Source organism: Muntiacus reevesi, chromosome 2, assembly GCF_963930625.1.
Source record: "Muntiacus reevesi chromosome 2, mMunRee1.1, whole genome shotgun sequence".
In the NCBI taxonomy this organism is placed as follows: domain Eukaryota; kingdom Metazoa; phylum Chordata; class Mammalia; order Artiodactyla; family Cervidae; genus Muntiacus; species Muntiacus reevesi.
Genome location: NC_089250.1, coordinates 239,351,657 through 239,366,188, shown reverse-complemented (window position 1 = coordinate 239,366,188; position 14,532 = coordinate 239,351,657). Strand labels below are relative to the sequence as shown.

Here is a 14,532-nt window from a genome sequence, read left to right as displayed (position 1 = left end):
CGCTATCCTGAGTTTAAAAGTACAGAGTCCCTGTCTTTGGGTGTGAAGGCAAGGAGGGAAACAAAGGAGGACAATGAAGCCAAACAACCAGGGTCCACGAGGCACCGGGATTGGCAAAAATACCAAACTCCCCTAAGTTCTTCCTAAAAGGAAGCAGAAGTGTGTGGTTTGGCCAAGGGACCCAGAACTAAAAGTAACCGGATGAATACAGGTGGGCAGGGTGCCGGGACTAGTTTGGGGCAGTGCTTTCAGGATGAGGATTAGAGAGCTGGTAGACTTATTGGCAACCCACTTCAGCATTCTTTACTAGAGAATCCCAGGGACAGGGGAGCCTGGTGAGGCCATCTATGGGGTCGCACAGAGTCGGACACGACTGAAGCGACTTAGCAGCAGCAGACTCATTGGAAAAGTCCCTGATGCTGGGAAAGATGCAGAAGGAAAAGAGGGCGTCAGAGGATGAGATGGCTGGACGGCCTCGTCGATGCAATGAACATGCACTTGGGCAAACTCCGGGAGTTGGTGAGGTACAGGGAAGCCTGGCGTGCTGAAGTTTACCGGGGTCGGAAAGAGTCGGACGCGACTGCGCGACTGAACAACAGTCTAACACTGGCGCCCGCAGAGAACTACAACTCCCAGCGTGCCCCGAGGCCTGGCCCGGCCCCGGCAGTCATGTGATCGCTGCTCACGTGTCTCCACTGCCGGCCCGGGCTAGAAAGACCGCAGGTAGGTGGAAGGAGGTACAGGTTGCTGGAGGGTGAAATCTGGGTCCCCAAGGCCCCCACCGCGGCAGAACCCTACTCACTAGCTGCAGGGCTCTGCAGCCTGGCATCCTCTGCCCCATGCCCGCCCGGGGTCGGCCGGCCCTTGCTGCGCCTTATCCCGGCCTGTCCCTACCTGGTATCCACCTGTCGAGCCCCGGAATCCCCTCCCCAGTTTAACACACAGCAGCCCACTCTCCGTCCCGGGTAGGCCGTGGCCCATTTTCCAATGCAGCCCACCCCTCGTATTTCTGGGATTCGGCCCCAGGCTGGCCTGGGTACTTCCTCTCGTTGAGCTCTGGGTGGCCTACTGCAGTGGTTACAGCCCTGGCCTGAGCGCCTGGGCATTAGGCTGCTAGTCTTGACTGCCAACGAGCCCCTGGGACATTAGCCTCTTTCCCTCCATGGCTCTGTTTCCCTAACTGAGCTGGTGTTTCTCTCTGTGAGTTAAGAGTCAGAGCGTCTCAGTTACCTTCACTCTGTTGACCAGCGATGGTGAAGTTTGAGAAAGAAAAAATTGAAGGCAGAGAGGGAAGTGGGGAGAATCAGATCTCAGATTTTGGGGGAGAAGGTGCCATAAGGAATAGCTCTCTGTCCACCAAAGCCAGAAGGGTGGAAAGAGCAGGTAAGCTGGGGACCATGAGCAGAGTAATTTGAGGGGAGGGGAGGCTAAGAGATTCCGGAGCAGTGCAGAGACTTCCTGTGTCTGAGAAGTGAGCAGGATGGAGGAGAGGTCTCACAGTGTGGGGAGCACCAGCTTTACATGGTTCTCTCTGGCACTACCCTGGAAGCCCGAGAGACCAAAACTGCCTCCAATACTCATTCACTGCTTTGATTTTTTGCTGAGTTGCTGGCTGGGTGGCAAGTTGCATAAGAGGAAGCCCTATGGCATCTGACTGATCTTTCTGGATTTGGAGCCAGCAGGGAGACATTTTCCCTGGAGCTGTGTCCCTTGGTTGCATGCTTGGTGACATGTCTGAGAGTACCCAAATGCGCCCTTTTCCCTCTGATGAGTTTACAGCTCCCAACTTTGTTCAGCCATCACAGGAGGAGCCATGGCAAGAATCAGACCACCCAAGAGGCCTCACTAGACATTTTAAACCCCTCAGTGTGCTGGGGGCATGAGACGGAATGCCTCTGTGATGAGCAGTGGTGAGGTCAGTCATGTGGGAGAAGAGAATTTAAATCCTCGCTGAAATTTTGAAGGGCTTTGAAAGCGCCACAAAATTTAGACTCTGGGCCAGAGGGAGGTATGCCGGGCTGTAAGAAACTGAAATACCCACAGTTCTAGGTGAGGATTGTTCTTCAGACCCTGCGGTGTAGAAACCAGTTGGGAAGCCAGACAGATCTGAATCTAAATCTTGCTCTGCAGCTTGCTACTGTGTGATCCTAGATGAGTGATTTGATCTCTCTGAACCTTATGACCACTGTCATCTAAGGAGTGAATGAGATATGTGCATGGCACTCCTGCTTGATGCACGACCTCTAGTGCTGACGTGTCTGTACCTCTCTCTTCTGGGTTTATGTCTTATTTACCTGGTCGGTCCATAAGCCTGAAGCAGGCAAGAGTTGCATCTGACATCTTTCTGTCTCTGCCATTACCCTGTGGCACCCAGTGCAGTGTTCCACACACTGGCACACCTGGGTTTGAATCTCAGCCATTTGATCTTGGGAAAGTTGTTATCTTGGGATGACAGTATATCTGCCTTTCCCATCTAGGTTTAGGAGAGCCAGAACCCATAGGCCTCCTAGGATAACAGCCCCACACAGTCTGGGGCACCCTCCAGCTGAAGGTGTGTTCCCTCAGTTCCCCAGCGGATGAGGCCGTGAGACAGAACCCACAGACCCTGCGGGAACAGGACTCCAGGGGCCATGGCCCAGGTCAGCATCAACAGAGACCTTGACGAGTGGGGCTTAAGCACAGACTCTGGGGAGCGTGCCCGTCTGCTGCAGAGTCCCTCTGTGGACATAGCCCCCAAGAGTGAGGGGGAGGCCCCTCCTGGGGGTCTGGGCGGAGGCACCACTTCCACACTTGGAGCCATCTTCATCGTTGTCAATGCCTGCCTGGGCGCGGGGCTACTCAACTTCCCGGCAGCCTTCAGCACTGCTGGGGGCGTGGCAGCTGGCATCACGTTGCAGATGGTGAGTGAGGGGGGCCTGGCAGGCAGAAATGCAGAGTGGTGGGTCTGGGCTCCTGGCCTCAGAAGGGAGGCTCTGGATCAGGAGTGGTCAGTGACACATGCTAATCACTCTCCCCTCTGCCACACACGGCTGACATTATTAAACTATTGTAGCATTCTTCCCTTTGAGGCCAGCTGAGGTTTCAAAAGCCTTCCTCGCAATTAGGGAATTTCAGACATCAATTGCATGTTTAATAGTTATGTGGTTATGTTTAAAAAGCGGGCCCACACCTTTTAGAACTGCATGTTGAAATATTTACTGATGAAATGATATGATAGCGTGTATTTTCTTCAACATAGTCCAGAGTGGGAGAGGGACGAGATGAAACAAGACTGGTCATGAGTTGATGATTGTTTTGTGTTTAATCTTTTGGCCACACCACAGAGCATGTGGGATATTAGTTGGCCACCAGGGATCGAACCTGTCCTCCCTGCATTGGCAGTATGGAGTCCTAACCACTGGCCCACCAGGGAAGTCCCTGAATTGATGATTTCTGAATTTGAGACTTGAGTGATGGGTACATAGTGGCCCACTGTTCCATTCTCTCTACTTTTGTTCACGTTTGAAATTTTCCTCAAACCTTTTGTCTTTAAGGAAAAATCTCAATTCCAGTAATCTGTTAAGATTGCCCTGCAGGATAAAGCTCATTTGCCAAATGGGCTTTGGGCACCAGGCCAGTAAACGCTGAGCAAAACCAGGCTGCTCTTTGCTGCCAGACCTTTCCCACACACTCTTGCTCCACCCTGCCTGCAGGCCATGCTGGTTTTCATCATCAGTGGCCTCGTCATCCTGGCCTACTGCTCCCAGGCCAGCAATGAGAGGACCTACCAGGAGGTGGTGTGGGCTGTGTGTGGCAAGCTGACAGGCGTGCTGTGTGAGGTCGCCATTGCTACCTACACCTTCGGGACCTGCATCGCCTTCCTCATCATCATCGGGGACCAGCAGGACAAGAGTGAGGTCCCCCTTCAGTATCTACCTCATCCCTCCCCCTTGGCCCTGGGGATCCTGCAGTGGGCAGAGAGGAGCATGGAATACCCACCCAAAGCCCGGGCCTGGCATTCATCTGGGAATCCTCCCTCCTGGCTGCTGGGCCCATGAGACAGCTGGCGATCCCGGCAGAGGTGGAGGACCATGCTCTGCAGTAGCCTGGCATCACCTTCTCTCCTTCCTCCCTCTACAGTTATAGCTGTGATGGCAAAGGAGCCTGAGGGGGCCGGCGGCAGCCCCTGGTACACAGACCGCAAGTTCACCATCAGCCTCACTGCCTGCCTCTTCATCCTGCCCCTTTCCATACCCAGGGAGATCGGTTTCCAGAAATATGCCAGGTTCGGAGGCCCCACCCCAGCCTGTGCTGGACAGCAGTTCTGATCACCGGCAGTCAGAGACCCAAGGGCAGCAGGGAAATCCCGCTCCTCCATGCTACCTTGCCTCCAGGGGCAGAAAGAGGGGACAGGCAGGGGCAGACCAGGGCTTGCAGAGATTCTAGCAGAAGACCTTTCTTTTGTGTCAGCAGCTAGGGAGACAGTGGCTCTTTGCATCAGTGGGAGCGTCAGCTCCAAATGTCCTTGTCCAAGAAGGGACAGATAGTAATCCTGAGTGTGAAGGCCTCTTTTGGCCTAGGCCTTGTCTTTCTCACAAAGCATGGGATTTCTTGATCATTTGGGATTGTTAGCTTTGCAGCATTTTCCATGCAGCTCAGTGTGAAGGGAAGGGACTAGCTTCTTGGCTCAGAGTCTGAAAAAGAGGGATTCTAACCTGTTTCCTCTGATCCTTAATTGAAGGGGTCACGCTCAGTGTCTCCAAGGTTCTCTTTAATGTTGACTTTCTGGTATTAATGCCTTGGAGCCTTCTACCTCCAGCCTTTCCTGCTTCTCAATGGCCCTGCCTGCAGCTCTGGCCATACCTGGGCTGCTCTGATTGAAGTAATAGATGTGCTTTGAAGCCCAGCGCCCCCTGCTGCAGTCTCTGAGCTATGGAGCTGAACCACCTCATTTCCCCAGGGCTACACGTGTCAGTCTGGTCCCCTCTTGGCTTCCTAACTGTGGCTTGTTTCTCCGAAATTTATTTCTCATGCATTTCTTAAGTCTTTGTTTGGAATGATCTCCCAGTTGGTTCCTTAGACACTTTAGGTCACTAAGGTGAAGGATGGATGTCCCTGGGGATAGAATTGAAGAAGAGGCAGCTGGGACTGGGGAGGAGGAGGCTTAATTCATCCTTCCTGGCAGCTTTCTGAGCGTCGTGGGCACCTGGTATGTGACTACCATCATTATCATCAAGTACATCTGGCCTGATAAAGAGATGAGCCCAGCAGACACCCTGAACAGGTGAGTGAGGGCCCCAGGAGGCACACAGGATAGAAGCTGCACTTGGGCCCCAGGACGTATTGGGTCAGGCATCAAAAAGCCACACAGGAGACGTCCCTGGTGCTCCAGTGGCTGAGACTCCATGCTCCCAATGCAGGAGCCCCTGGTCAGGGAACTAAATACCACATGCGATGACTCAGACCTGGCACTGCCAAATAAATACATTAAAAAAAAAAAATTCCCAAGGCTCATTAGGGGTTTGACTCACTGGTCATTGTAGGAAGGAGACAAGAGGTCCAGATCTCTTTTTACTGGAGGAAAGAGTAAGAACCAGAGATGAGGGCCCCTTTGCCATTAACGTCCAACAGATGAGCCAGTGTGAGACTAGGCCTCAGGTTATAGATCCTGCCAAAGTGGAACTGCACACTTTTTCAACATGTGCTTATCTTCAACATGTGCTTACCTGTATCTTCTTTGTGAAAATGAATCAATTTTCTCATTTTTTTTTAAAGAAAGGTTTCTTTTTTTAAAAGCTTTAAAACTTTTTTTGATTATTTATTTTTGGTTGTGCTGGGTCTTCATTGCTTCTAGAGCTTTTCTCTAGTTGTGGCAAGTGGGGACTACTCGCTAGTTGCGCACACAGGCTCCTTTTTCAGTGGCTTCTCTTGTTCTCTCGTTGCGGAGCACGGGCTCTTGGGCTTCAGTAGTTGCAGCATGTGGGCTCAGCAGGTTGCAGCAACTAGACTTAGTTGCTTCTTGAAATATGGGCTCTTCCTAGACCAGGGATCAAACCCCTGTCTCCTGCATTGGCAGGCAAGGTGTATTTTTTTTTACCACTGAGAGGAAGTTTGGTTTCCCTTTTCTTGAAAGGAACAAACCAGAGAAGCAGAAGCCCAAGTGCAAGAACCAAACCTTCTGGATTTGAGTCCCAGGAGGACCTTGCAGAGCCTCAGTTTACTGACCTGTGAAGTGTGTCCTCTCCCGGCTCCGCACTTGTGTGGTGGAATGTGTATAGCTGGCTCGTGGGGGCTGTGGGGGGCTGACTCAAGAGTAAAGGCCTGGGGCAGCTGGGGACCCTGAGGGCTTCCTGGGCAGCAGCATCTTGTGTGTCTGTCCGCAGGCCAGCTTCCTGGATAGCCGTGTTCAACGCCATGCCCACCATCTGCTTCGGATTTCAGGTGCCAGTTGCTAGGTCCCTTTTTAGCTCACTCCCCACCCTGGGATGGAGTCCACATTATTGGTGGGACAGGGGCGGGTGGTCCCGGAAAGGGGAGCTAAGTGGGAGCCCCCGGACTCTGCCCTTTGTCCTTGGGATGAGGTCACTTGCCCACCCTGACCCTGCCCTTCACCCTGACAGTGTCACGTGAGCAGCGTACCCGTCTTCAACAGCATGCGGCGGCCCGAGCTGAAGACCTGGGGCGGCGTGGTGACAGCTGCCATGGTCATCGCCCTCGCTGTCTACATGGGCACAGGTGAGTGCTCCCCTCCGAGGGCCAGGCTTAGAGGGCTCCCACTCTCCCTCTTCATTCCCAAGTGCTCTGGCCCAGGATTTCCTGGCCTTAACCCTGCATTCCCAGCACGTCACATACTTCTGTTGGCATTGGCTTGAACTTGGGCTGCTTGGGCCGCCTCCTCCCCAGATGAGAGATGTGTGCATGCGTTCATTCAGCAGCTCTCGGTGGGCGCCTAGTCAGTCCGCCCCAGGAGCTTTCTCAGCAGGAGGGGATGCCATAGAGAGAGGCCTGGTCCTGCTTGCATTGAGATTGACAGTCTATTCGAAGAGACAGTCTTACAGGAGTAAACCGGGAATCAGTAAGGAAATCCAGATGAGTGCCACGTTAACAGTGAACCAGGGAAGATGTGAGTGGGGCTGGCTTTAGGGGGTGGATCACAGACGGCTCCCCTCGGAGCGGGGAAGCCCAAACCACGAGAAGGAGCTAGAATCTGAAGAGCCCAGGGGAAAAGCCTTCTAGACAGAGGAACGAGAGAATGCCGAGTCCCTGAGGCCGGGACAGAAGGTGGTCTGTGGAGCAAGCTGTAGGGGTGGGTGGTGGGCAGCCAGATCCTTGAGGACTGGTGGGAGCCAGAGAGGAAGCGTTTCTAGCAGGGGAGCGGCTCAGAGAAGGGTTGGCTCTGCGTGTTGTGTGGAGAATGGTGTGGAAGAGGGAGCAGGACCAGGAGACCAGGAAGAGTGGCCCAGTGATGGCTGCCACAGATGGGGCTCAGAACCAGCTCTGTACTATCTTCTGCAGACACAGCCAGGAATACAGAGCCAAGAACAAGGGAGGGCAAATAGGCAGAGGCCCTGTTCTCCTGGGGCTCATGCTTTTACTAGTTGAGGGAGACGGATGATAAACAAGTGAAAAAAAGAAAAACCAAAGAGAGAGGAACACTGAAGAAAAGAGATCAAGGTGATGTTGAGAGTGTGCCTGGGGACGGGGGTCACTGTGGATGAGGGGGCACCCCTGAGCTGAGACCTGAATGATGAGGAGATGGGCAGGCAGAAGTTAATGCAGAAGCTCTGAGACAGGAACTGCTGGGGGAATTCAAGATCAAAGAGGTAACAGTGTGGGGGTGGGGAATGTGAGGAGTCAGGGAGGGGGGCTTCTGAGCCCAGCCCTGACACCCTTCTAAGCCTCAGTCTTAGCCTCCAGGGCTGCTCTGTCATCTCCCCATCTGCTGCTAGACTGAGCAAGGGACGGTCCATCTCCCTAACCCTCCCAGGGCGCTCTGACCTAGCCCTCTCGTCCCCGCCCTCAGGTATCTGCGGCTTCCTGACCTTTGGGGCCGCTGTGGACCCTGACGTGCTCCTGTCCTACCCGTCGGAGGACATGGCTGTGGCTGTGGCCCGTGCCTTCATCATCCTGAGCGTGCTCACCTCCTACCCCATCCTGCACTTCTGCGGACGGTGAGCCCCTCCCTACCCCACGAAGGTGCTTCTTCTCACCAGGGCCCCTGGATGCTCTTTGAACATGGTCCTTGGGCCTTGTGTAACATGGATTTTATAGAGTGAGACACTGAAGCCCATAGGAAACAGTCAGTGCCTAGAATGGCCCTGCAAGCACCCCCAGCCAGGTCTTGGGGGGCCACCTTTGTCCCAGAGTCCCCAGGACAATCTGTGAGTGCTCTGAGAACCTCTAATCCAGGTCCCTTCCTGAACACCCTGTCTTCTGAATACCCCAGACCCTCACTTTCCAGGAGTCTAGTGGAATCAGTTCCCATGGGGTGTGCAAACTCAGGACCAGGCAAGGTACTCAGTCTTTCACATTCACCATCCCATCCGGTCCCCATGGCAACCCTGAGAAGAGCGGCACTAGACCCATTTCACAGAAGAGGAGACTGAGGCCCAGGGATTGTCTTATCTACATTTCATCCAGTTGGGGGTCTGGCTCCGTGGCTGGAGTGGGGGGGTCACTGTCAGCAGGTACGCCTCTGAGCCCCTCTCTGTGTGGGCAGGGCGGTGATCGAAGGCCTATGGCTGCGCTACCAGGGCATGCCGGTGGAGGAGGATGTGGGGCGGGAGCGGCGGCGGCGAGTGCTGCAGACGCTGGTCTGGTTCCTGCTCACCTTGCTGCTGGCGCTCTTCATCCCTGACATCGGCAAGGTCATCTCAGTCATCGGAGGCCTGGCTGCCTGCTTCATCTTTGTCTTCCCAGGTGTGGACCCCCGCTGTCCCCACAGCACTCACTCCCAGGCCCTCCTGGCCTCAGCTCCTCTCTTGCTCACCTGCGGGGGAGCATAATCACCAGTGTTTATTGATCACCTTCAGGCTCTGTGGGAACCTGTGTTTAAGCATCACCTCCTGCAGAGAAGGTGTAGTTGTCATCTCCATTTTACCCACGAGGAGGTATGAGGTTCAGAGAGGGTAACAAACTTCCCTAGGGGTTAACAAACTCAACTAAAGAATAAGAGACCCTTTTCAAACTGGTCTGTCCAGCTCCACAGTCTATGTAGTCTTAACTCTTATTTCAATTACCTGTTCCTCCGTGACTGTCCAGGGTCTGGCTGGGTCAGCCCCTGAGAGGGTAATTAGGGTCTGGCATTGGCACCCTGACATGGAGGTCGGGAGACCTCAGTTTCAGACAGTCTGCCACCAGGTCCCTGGGAAACTGTCCTGTCTGCCCAGTCATGAGTTCCGCCTATACCCAGCTTATTTCTACCCAAGAGGCCACCTGGAAAGCTCTTGCCACTTTGCTTGAGCAAGGGGGCCACACCTGCTCAGAAGTGCATTGGGAAGGGCCCTGCAGTGAGGGCACCACAGAATCGCCTCCCAGTGCTGCCCCTTTAGCTCTAGCTCTTGCGTGCCACCCAAGGACCTCTCCTGGGAGACCAGTCGCCAGGCCTCCAGCAGGGTTCAGGGTGGAGGCAGAGTGGAAAATGTGGAGGAAACACAGGCCTTTCTCCATCCACCTCCCCTGTCTCCTGGCCAAGGTGGAGGCTGGCCTGTGGGCCGGGGGACCCACCCAAGCTCTCAGGGCCCCACCAAGCTCTCTCTTCTCTTCCAGGACTGTGCCTCATTCAAGCCAAACTCTCTGAGATGGAGGAAGTCAAGCCAGCCAGGTAAAGCAACGCCCAGCCTGCTGGCCTCTCGGGGAGGTGCTGGGTGGGGAAGTTCCCTTTAAACGGGTCGGAATCAGGAAACCTGTGTACTTTGAAAACAGGAGTTTTTAAAATACTGTTTAAAATATATATATTTATTTATTTATTTGGCTGTGCTGGGTCTTAGTTACAGCATGTGAGATCTAGTCCCCTGACCAGGGATCAAACCCAGGCCCCCTGCTTTGGGAGCATGGAGTCTTAGCCACTGGACCACCAAGGAAGTTCCTTAAAATACTTCTTTTAAAATGAGTAACGTGTTAGTTGTAACAGTTCAAGCACTTCTGAAGGACTTCAGAGAAAAACGAGGAAGTCCATCCTTCCCCGCCGCCCTCTCCCTTCTCCTGAGAGAGCTTCATGTCATGAGCATGGCCTGTGCCCTTGTAGACTGTTCTGTGTGTGCACAGATGTCTGTGTACACAAGCGATGTGTGTGTATACACAGACACATGGGTTTTTGTGTCTGGCTAGGTTTTTTTCAAAAATTATTTCAAGCCAGACACACTTTTCTACCCTAACCCATTAGGGTTAGGGTTAGGGTTAGGTTAGCTAACCCCTTGCTTTTTTTCACTGAACCATGTATCTTGGAGATCACTCTTTGTGTCCACACAAGATCTAACTGCTTCCTTTTTCAGTGGCTGTAGAATCTGTTGTTTGAATGTGTTGTTTGAAGTGAACGCACTTCTGCACATACACCTTGGCACACCTGTTCAAGGATCTTAGTGTCATCGATCTTTAGAAGGAAGTTGCTTTATCACAAGGCATGCTCATTTTCACTTTGGCACATGGGTTCAAATTACCCTCTCGAGAGGCAGTACCAGTCAAGAGTCCCAGCAGCAGTGAATGAAAGTGCCCTGTTCCCCATATCCCTGCCACCACAGTACATGGAGGCCTTTTCAATATTTCTTAGTCTATTGAAAACAAAACACTACATTTTTTAAAATTTTACTTTTTTAAAGTGTTCAGTAGTATTAATTCCATTCATATGTTTGTGTAACGGTCTAGTATTAATTCCATTCATATTTTTCTGTAACGGTCACCACCAGCCATCTCCAGAACTTTTGCATCATCCTAAACTGAAACTCTGTACCCATTAAACAGTCGTTCCCTGTTCCCCCTCGCCCCAGCCCCTGGCAACCAGCATCCTATTTTCTGTGTGAATCTGACTCTTCTAGGTACTTCCTGTAACTGGAATTGTATTTGTCTTTTTTGTACCTGGCTTCTTTCACTTAGCATAATGTCCTCAAGGTCTGTCTGTTGTAGCATGAGTCAGAATGTCCTTTGTTTTTAAGGCTGAATAATATTCATTGTATGTACAGGCCACACTTTGCAAAACACTGCATTGTTTTTAATATGTACGTGTTCCTGAATGGTAGAGAGGTTATGACCAGGTTGCTTACTTTAAAAAAAAAAAAGAAAGAAAATTTTTGTGGGGACTTCCCTGACAGTCCACTGGTTATGACTCTGTTCTTCCAATGCAGGGGGCATGGCTTTCTTTGATCGCTGGTAGGGGAACTAAGATCCCATATGCCATGTAGTAAGGCCCCCCCAAAAAAAATCCCGTTATAACCCTGCAGCTATTTTTGATATATACGTTTGCAGATGTCTTTTGACTTCTTTTTTAATAAAATGGATCACTCCATGTGACTTGCTTTTTCCTGACCAGCTTTTCCATCAGGAGACATGCATTCTAATTCTGGTCCTGCCCCTGGTGTCCTGACCAGTCAGCTAATCACATTAGGTCTTGGGCTCCTTACCCGTGGTCTAGGAGTCATCCACCCAGCCCCGTAAACCTTTGTGTGAAAGCTGTTGAGAAGTAGGAAGTGCTCTACCCACAGGAGAAGGGGTATAAGTAATTACAGTAATTAACTGATAGATGGCAACCCACTCCAGTATTCTTGCCTGGAGAATCCCGTGGACAGAGGAGCATGGTTAGCTACAGTCCATAGGGTCACAAAGAGTCATGACTTCAGACATGACTGAAGTGACTTAGTACATGCATTTACATATATGAAAATCGGCAAAGTCATGAGTGATTGACTGACCAGGCCCTCTCTCACCCTCTGCTCTACAGCTGGTGGGCGATGGTCAGTTACGGAGTTCTCTTGGTCACCCTGGGAGCCTTCATCTTCGGCCAGACCACAGCCAACGCCATTTTTGTGGATCTTTTGGCATAACCACTGCCTCCCAGAGAATTCTTGGCCTTTGTTATTGGAGCCAGGAACCCATCTCCTAGAGCTTCAGGACCACCCTGGGCCCGGCATCATTCCCCTCCACTGGTGGGATGACATCTGCACATCCTTTTCCAGGAACAGTTCTGGGGAGAAATCAGGCCCCACCCCTGTGGACAGTTCAAACTCAGCTCCCTTCCTGCTCCCCCATCCTGGCAGTGCCGTGGATCGTAGGTGGAAGTCTCATGTAACAGGGGAACCTCCTCCCCTCCTCGACCTCTTGACTTTTCCATGTCTGGACACCATGGGTAAAGAGTGTCGGTAGGTCTCCAAAGAAAGAACTCAGCCTGACTTGCCTCTGGAGAAAGAGTGTGCTCCGAGGGGTGCCATCCTCCACAGAGAAGCCTGTCCTGAGTAGAGGCTCTGCTCATCACCCCGGGACTCAGCACGTGCTCCAGGCTGTCGGCAGCCCAGCCACCAGTGGCTTCCTCTGGCAAGTCCCAGAGGTAGCTTGAAAGCATATGAGTGCACCAAGGCAGGTAGATGGATGCCTGTCCACTGCCTCCTGGGCCCGCAGAGAGCCCGAGAGCCCCCTTGCCCATGGCTGATTGACATTTCCCAAGGTTTTTGGGGACTCACCCTGCCTCTTTACCCAGACCTGATGGTCCAGGTATCCCTCTGCTCCTCCATCCCAGACATCACCAAGTCTAATGTTTACAAACGGTGCCAGCCCAGCTCTGAGCCAGGGGCCAGGGGCCGCCCCATGCCACGGTGCTGTGAGTACTCCCTGAACTCTCCCCACGGTGGGGAGTCTGCTTTCTCTCTTAGATTCCAGATGGGCCCCTCTTTTCAAAGCAACAAGAGTAGGGACATCCCTGGTGGTCCAGAAGTTAAGACTCTGCTTGCAATGTAGGGAGTCCGGGTTCAGTCCCTGTCAGGGAACTAAGATCCCACATGCCGCAAGGTGCGACCAGAAAAAAAGTTAAAAATAGGAGAGAGGCCCAAGAGTGGGTGATGGAGCAGGCTGGGAATGCCACGCATGCTGGGCTCGTGAGGATCAAGGTGACTGTGTCTGGTATCTTCACTTTCAGTGGCTGCTTCTTCTCCCCGCCCTCCATGTTAACCCCAGCCAGGTACCCGGAGACAAGACAAGAAAGGCGGCTGACATGTCATTGACTGGACAACATTTGAGTGTAGTCATGCTGGCCTATAAGTTTGCCTTCGGTCTGGATCTTGTCTGCTCCTTTCTACCATCACCTCTTCACCCCCACCCCATTTTCCTATGGAGGCACAGTCTCTCCTGCTCACCTCAGTGTGGGAGTGGGGTGGACCAGACCCTCTCTTGTCCACTTCCTCAGCCCCACGTGTCCACTAGGCCAGGCCTCGGAGGCCTGTCGATCACATTAAGGACATAGCTAGGTTGAGCCCCATGCGAGGTTAGGAGGGATATTCTCCGCCTTCATATTTTGAACACTTTGGCCACTCAGGCCAACCCCAGGCACCGAATCAGGCTTTCTCTGCCTAGAACACTCAGCATTTTCCCTGGCTCTTCCTGCCCAAAACCTCTGAATGGCGAAGTGGGGATGAGAGGGACCCACGTTCTCAGGGCAGTGAGATATAAGAAGCAGAGGCTGGCTGGAGCCGCATAGACTTCTGCTCAGCCCCAGACTGGCTGACTTGCCCCTCCTCACATCCCCTCGAGGCTCCCCCAGGGCCAGGCCCACGTGGCCGTCTTCTCAGCCTGCTACACAGTGCCGGGCCCCGCCAGCGCCCACCTGGACAAGGTTTGGGCGGACGGACATCACCAGGCCTGCACTGCCGCCTCATGTTGCATTTCAGTCACAGGTGGGGGTCTGTAAGGGGGAAATGAGCTGGAATCTGGCCTGATAACCTCAGGAGCCCCTTCCCCTGCCCTCCCTGCCTGGGCATTTTACTGTTTTCTTTTCTACTTGTGCACATTCAGACCAGGAAGGATGGTTAATAAAAAGGGACTTGTGCTGCTAAGCTGCGTGGTCTGTGTCTGACGCCGGGGACAGTCCAGGCCACTGGCAGAAGAAAGACGGACTGGGGCGGGCAGTAGGGGCTGGGATGTGGCAAGCACCTTTTGGCTTCACCATCTATGACCCTTGAGTTGGGAATGGGCCCACTGCGCTCCCTTTACCAAGCAGGAAACCTCAAGTGGTTCTGGACACCTCTGCCTTCTTCCACATCCCATCAGCCTTTCCCCGCTGACTTGGGACTCTGCCTTGGCTCACACCCCTCCTGTGCAGGCACACATTGGCCTCTGTGTTTTATGTCACCCCCCAACCTCAAGTTTTGGGGTGAGCTTCAAACTCCTGAGCATCCCCCGTTTGTCCTTTCAGAGGCCGGTGTTGAGAGCAGGCCCCGTTGTCCCAGTTGAGGAGCCAATCACCGTGCTCAAGTGCTGGGGAGAAGGTATTCAGCAAAACACACCAGCTCTGCTCTCCCTCTGCTGGGGAAGGCTGATGCTTGGCAAGTCATCACAAATATAAACACACGAGTT

The 14,532-nt window shown here is 53.0% G+C and overlaps 1 protein-coding gene across 4 annotated transcripts; it reads left to right on the top strand.

Moving 5' to 3' along the window:
• Positions 1–685: 685 nt before the first annotated feature.
• On the top strand, positions 686–14,004 carry SLC38A7 (solute carrier family 38 member 7). 4 transcript variants are annotated; one of them, XM_065925444.1, is made up of 12 exons: positions 707–723; positions 1,797–1,915; positions 2,478–2,900; positions 3,693–3,891; positions 4,120–4,264; positions 5,165–5,263; positions 6,363–6,420; positions 6,600–6,714; positions 8,003–8,150; positions 8,699–8,898; positions 9,748–9,802; positions 11,912–12,164. In XM_065925444.1, exons 3-12 carry the CDS (start codon positions 2,631–2,633, stop codon positions 12,012–12,014), a joined length of 1,392 nt encoding a protein of 463 aa, XP_065781516.1. In that variant the 5' UTR covers positions 707–723; positions 1,797–1,915; positions 2,478–2,630; the 3' UTR covers positions 12,015–12,164. The 4 variants fall into 4 exon arrangements, with proteins under 4 accessions (XP_065781515.1, XP_065781516.1, XP_065781517.1 ...); XM_065925443.1 differs by lacking the exon at positions 1,797–1,915 and having other exon boundaries at positions 686–723; XM_065925445.1 differs by lacking the exons at positions 707–723; positions 1,797–1,915 and having other exon boundaries at positions 1,935–2,900.
• Positions 14,005–14,532: the final 528 nt, after the last annotated feature.

Coding starts and splice junctions, on each gene's coding strand:
- SLC38A7 (XM_065925443.1), top strand. CDS start 2,631: ATGGCCCAGGTCAGCATCAACAGAGACCTTGACGAGTGGGGCTTAAGC. Junction 4,265..5,164: donor GGTTTCCAGAAATATGCCAG/GTTCGGAGGCCC, acceptor CCTTCCTGGCAG/CTTTCTGAGCGTCGTGGGCA. Junction 9,803..11,911: donor GAGGAAGTCAAGCCAGCCAG/GTAAAGCAACGC, acceptor TCTGCTCTACAG/CTGGTGGGCGATGGTCAGTT.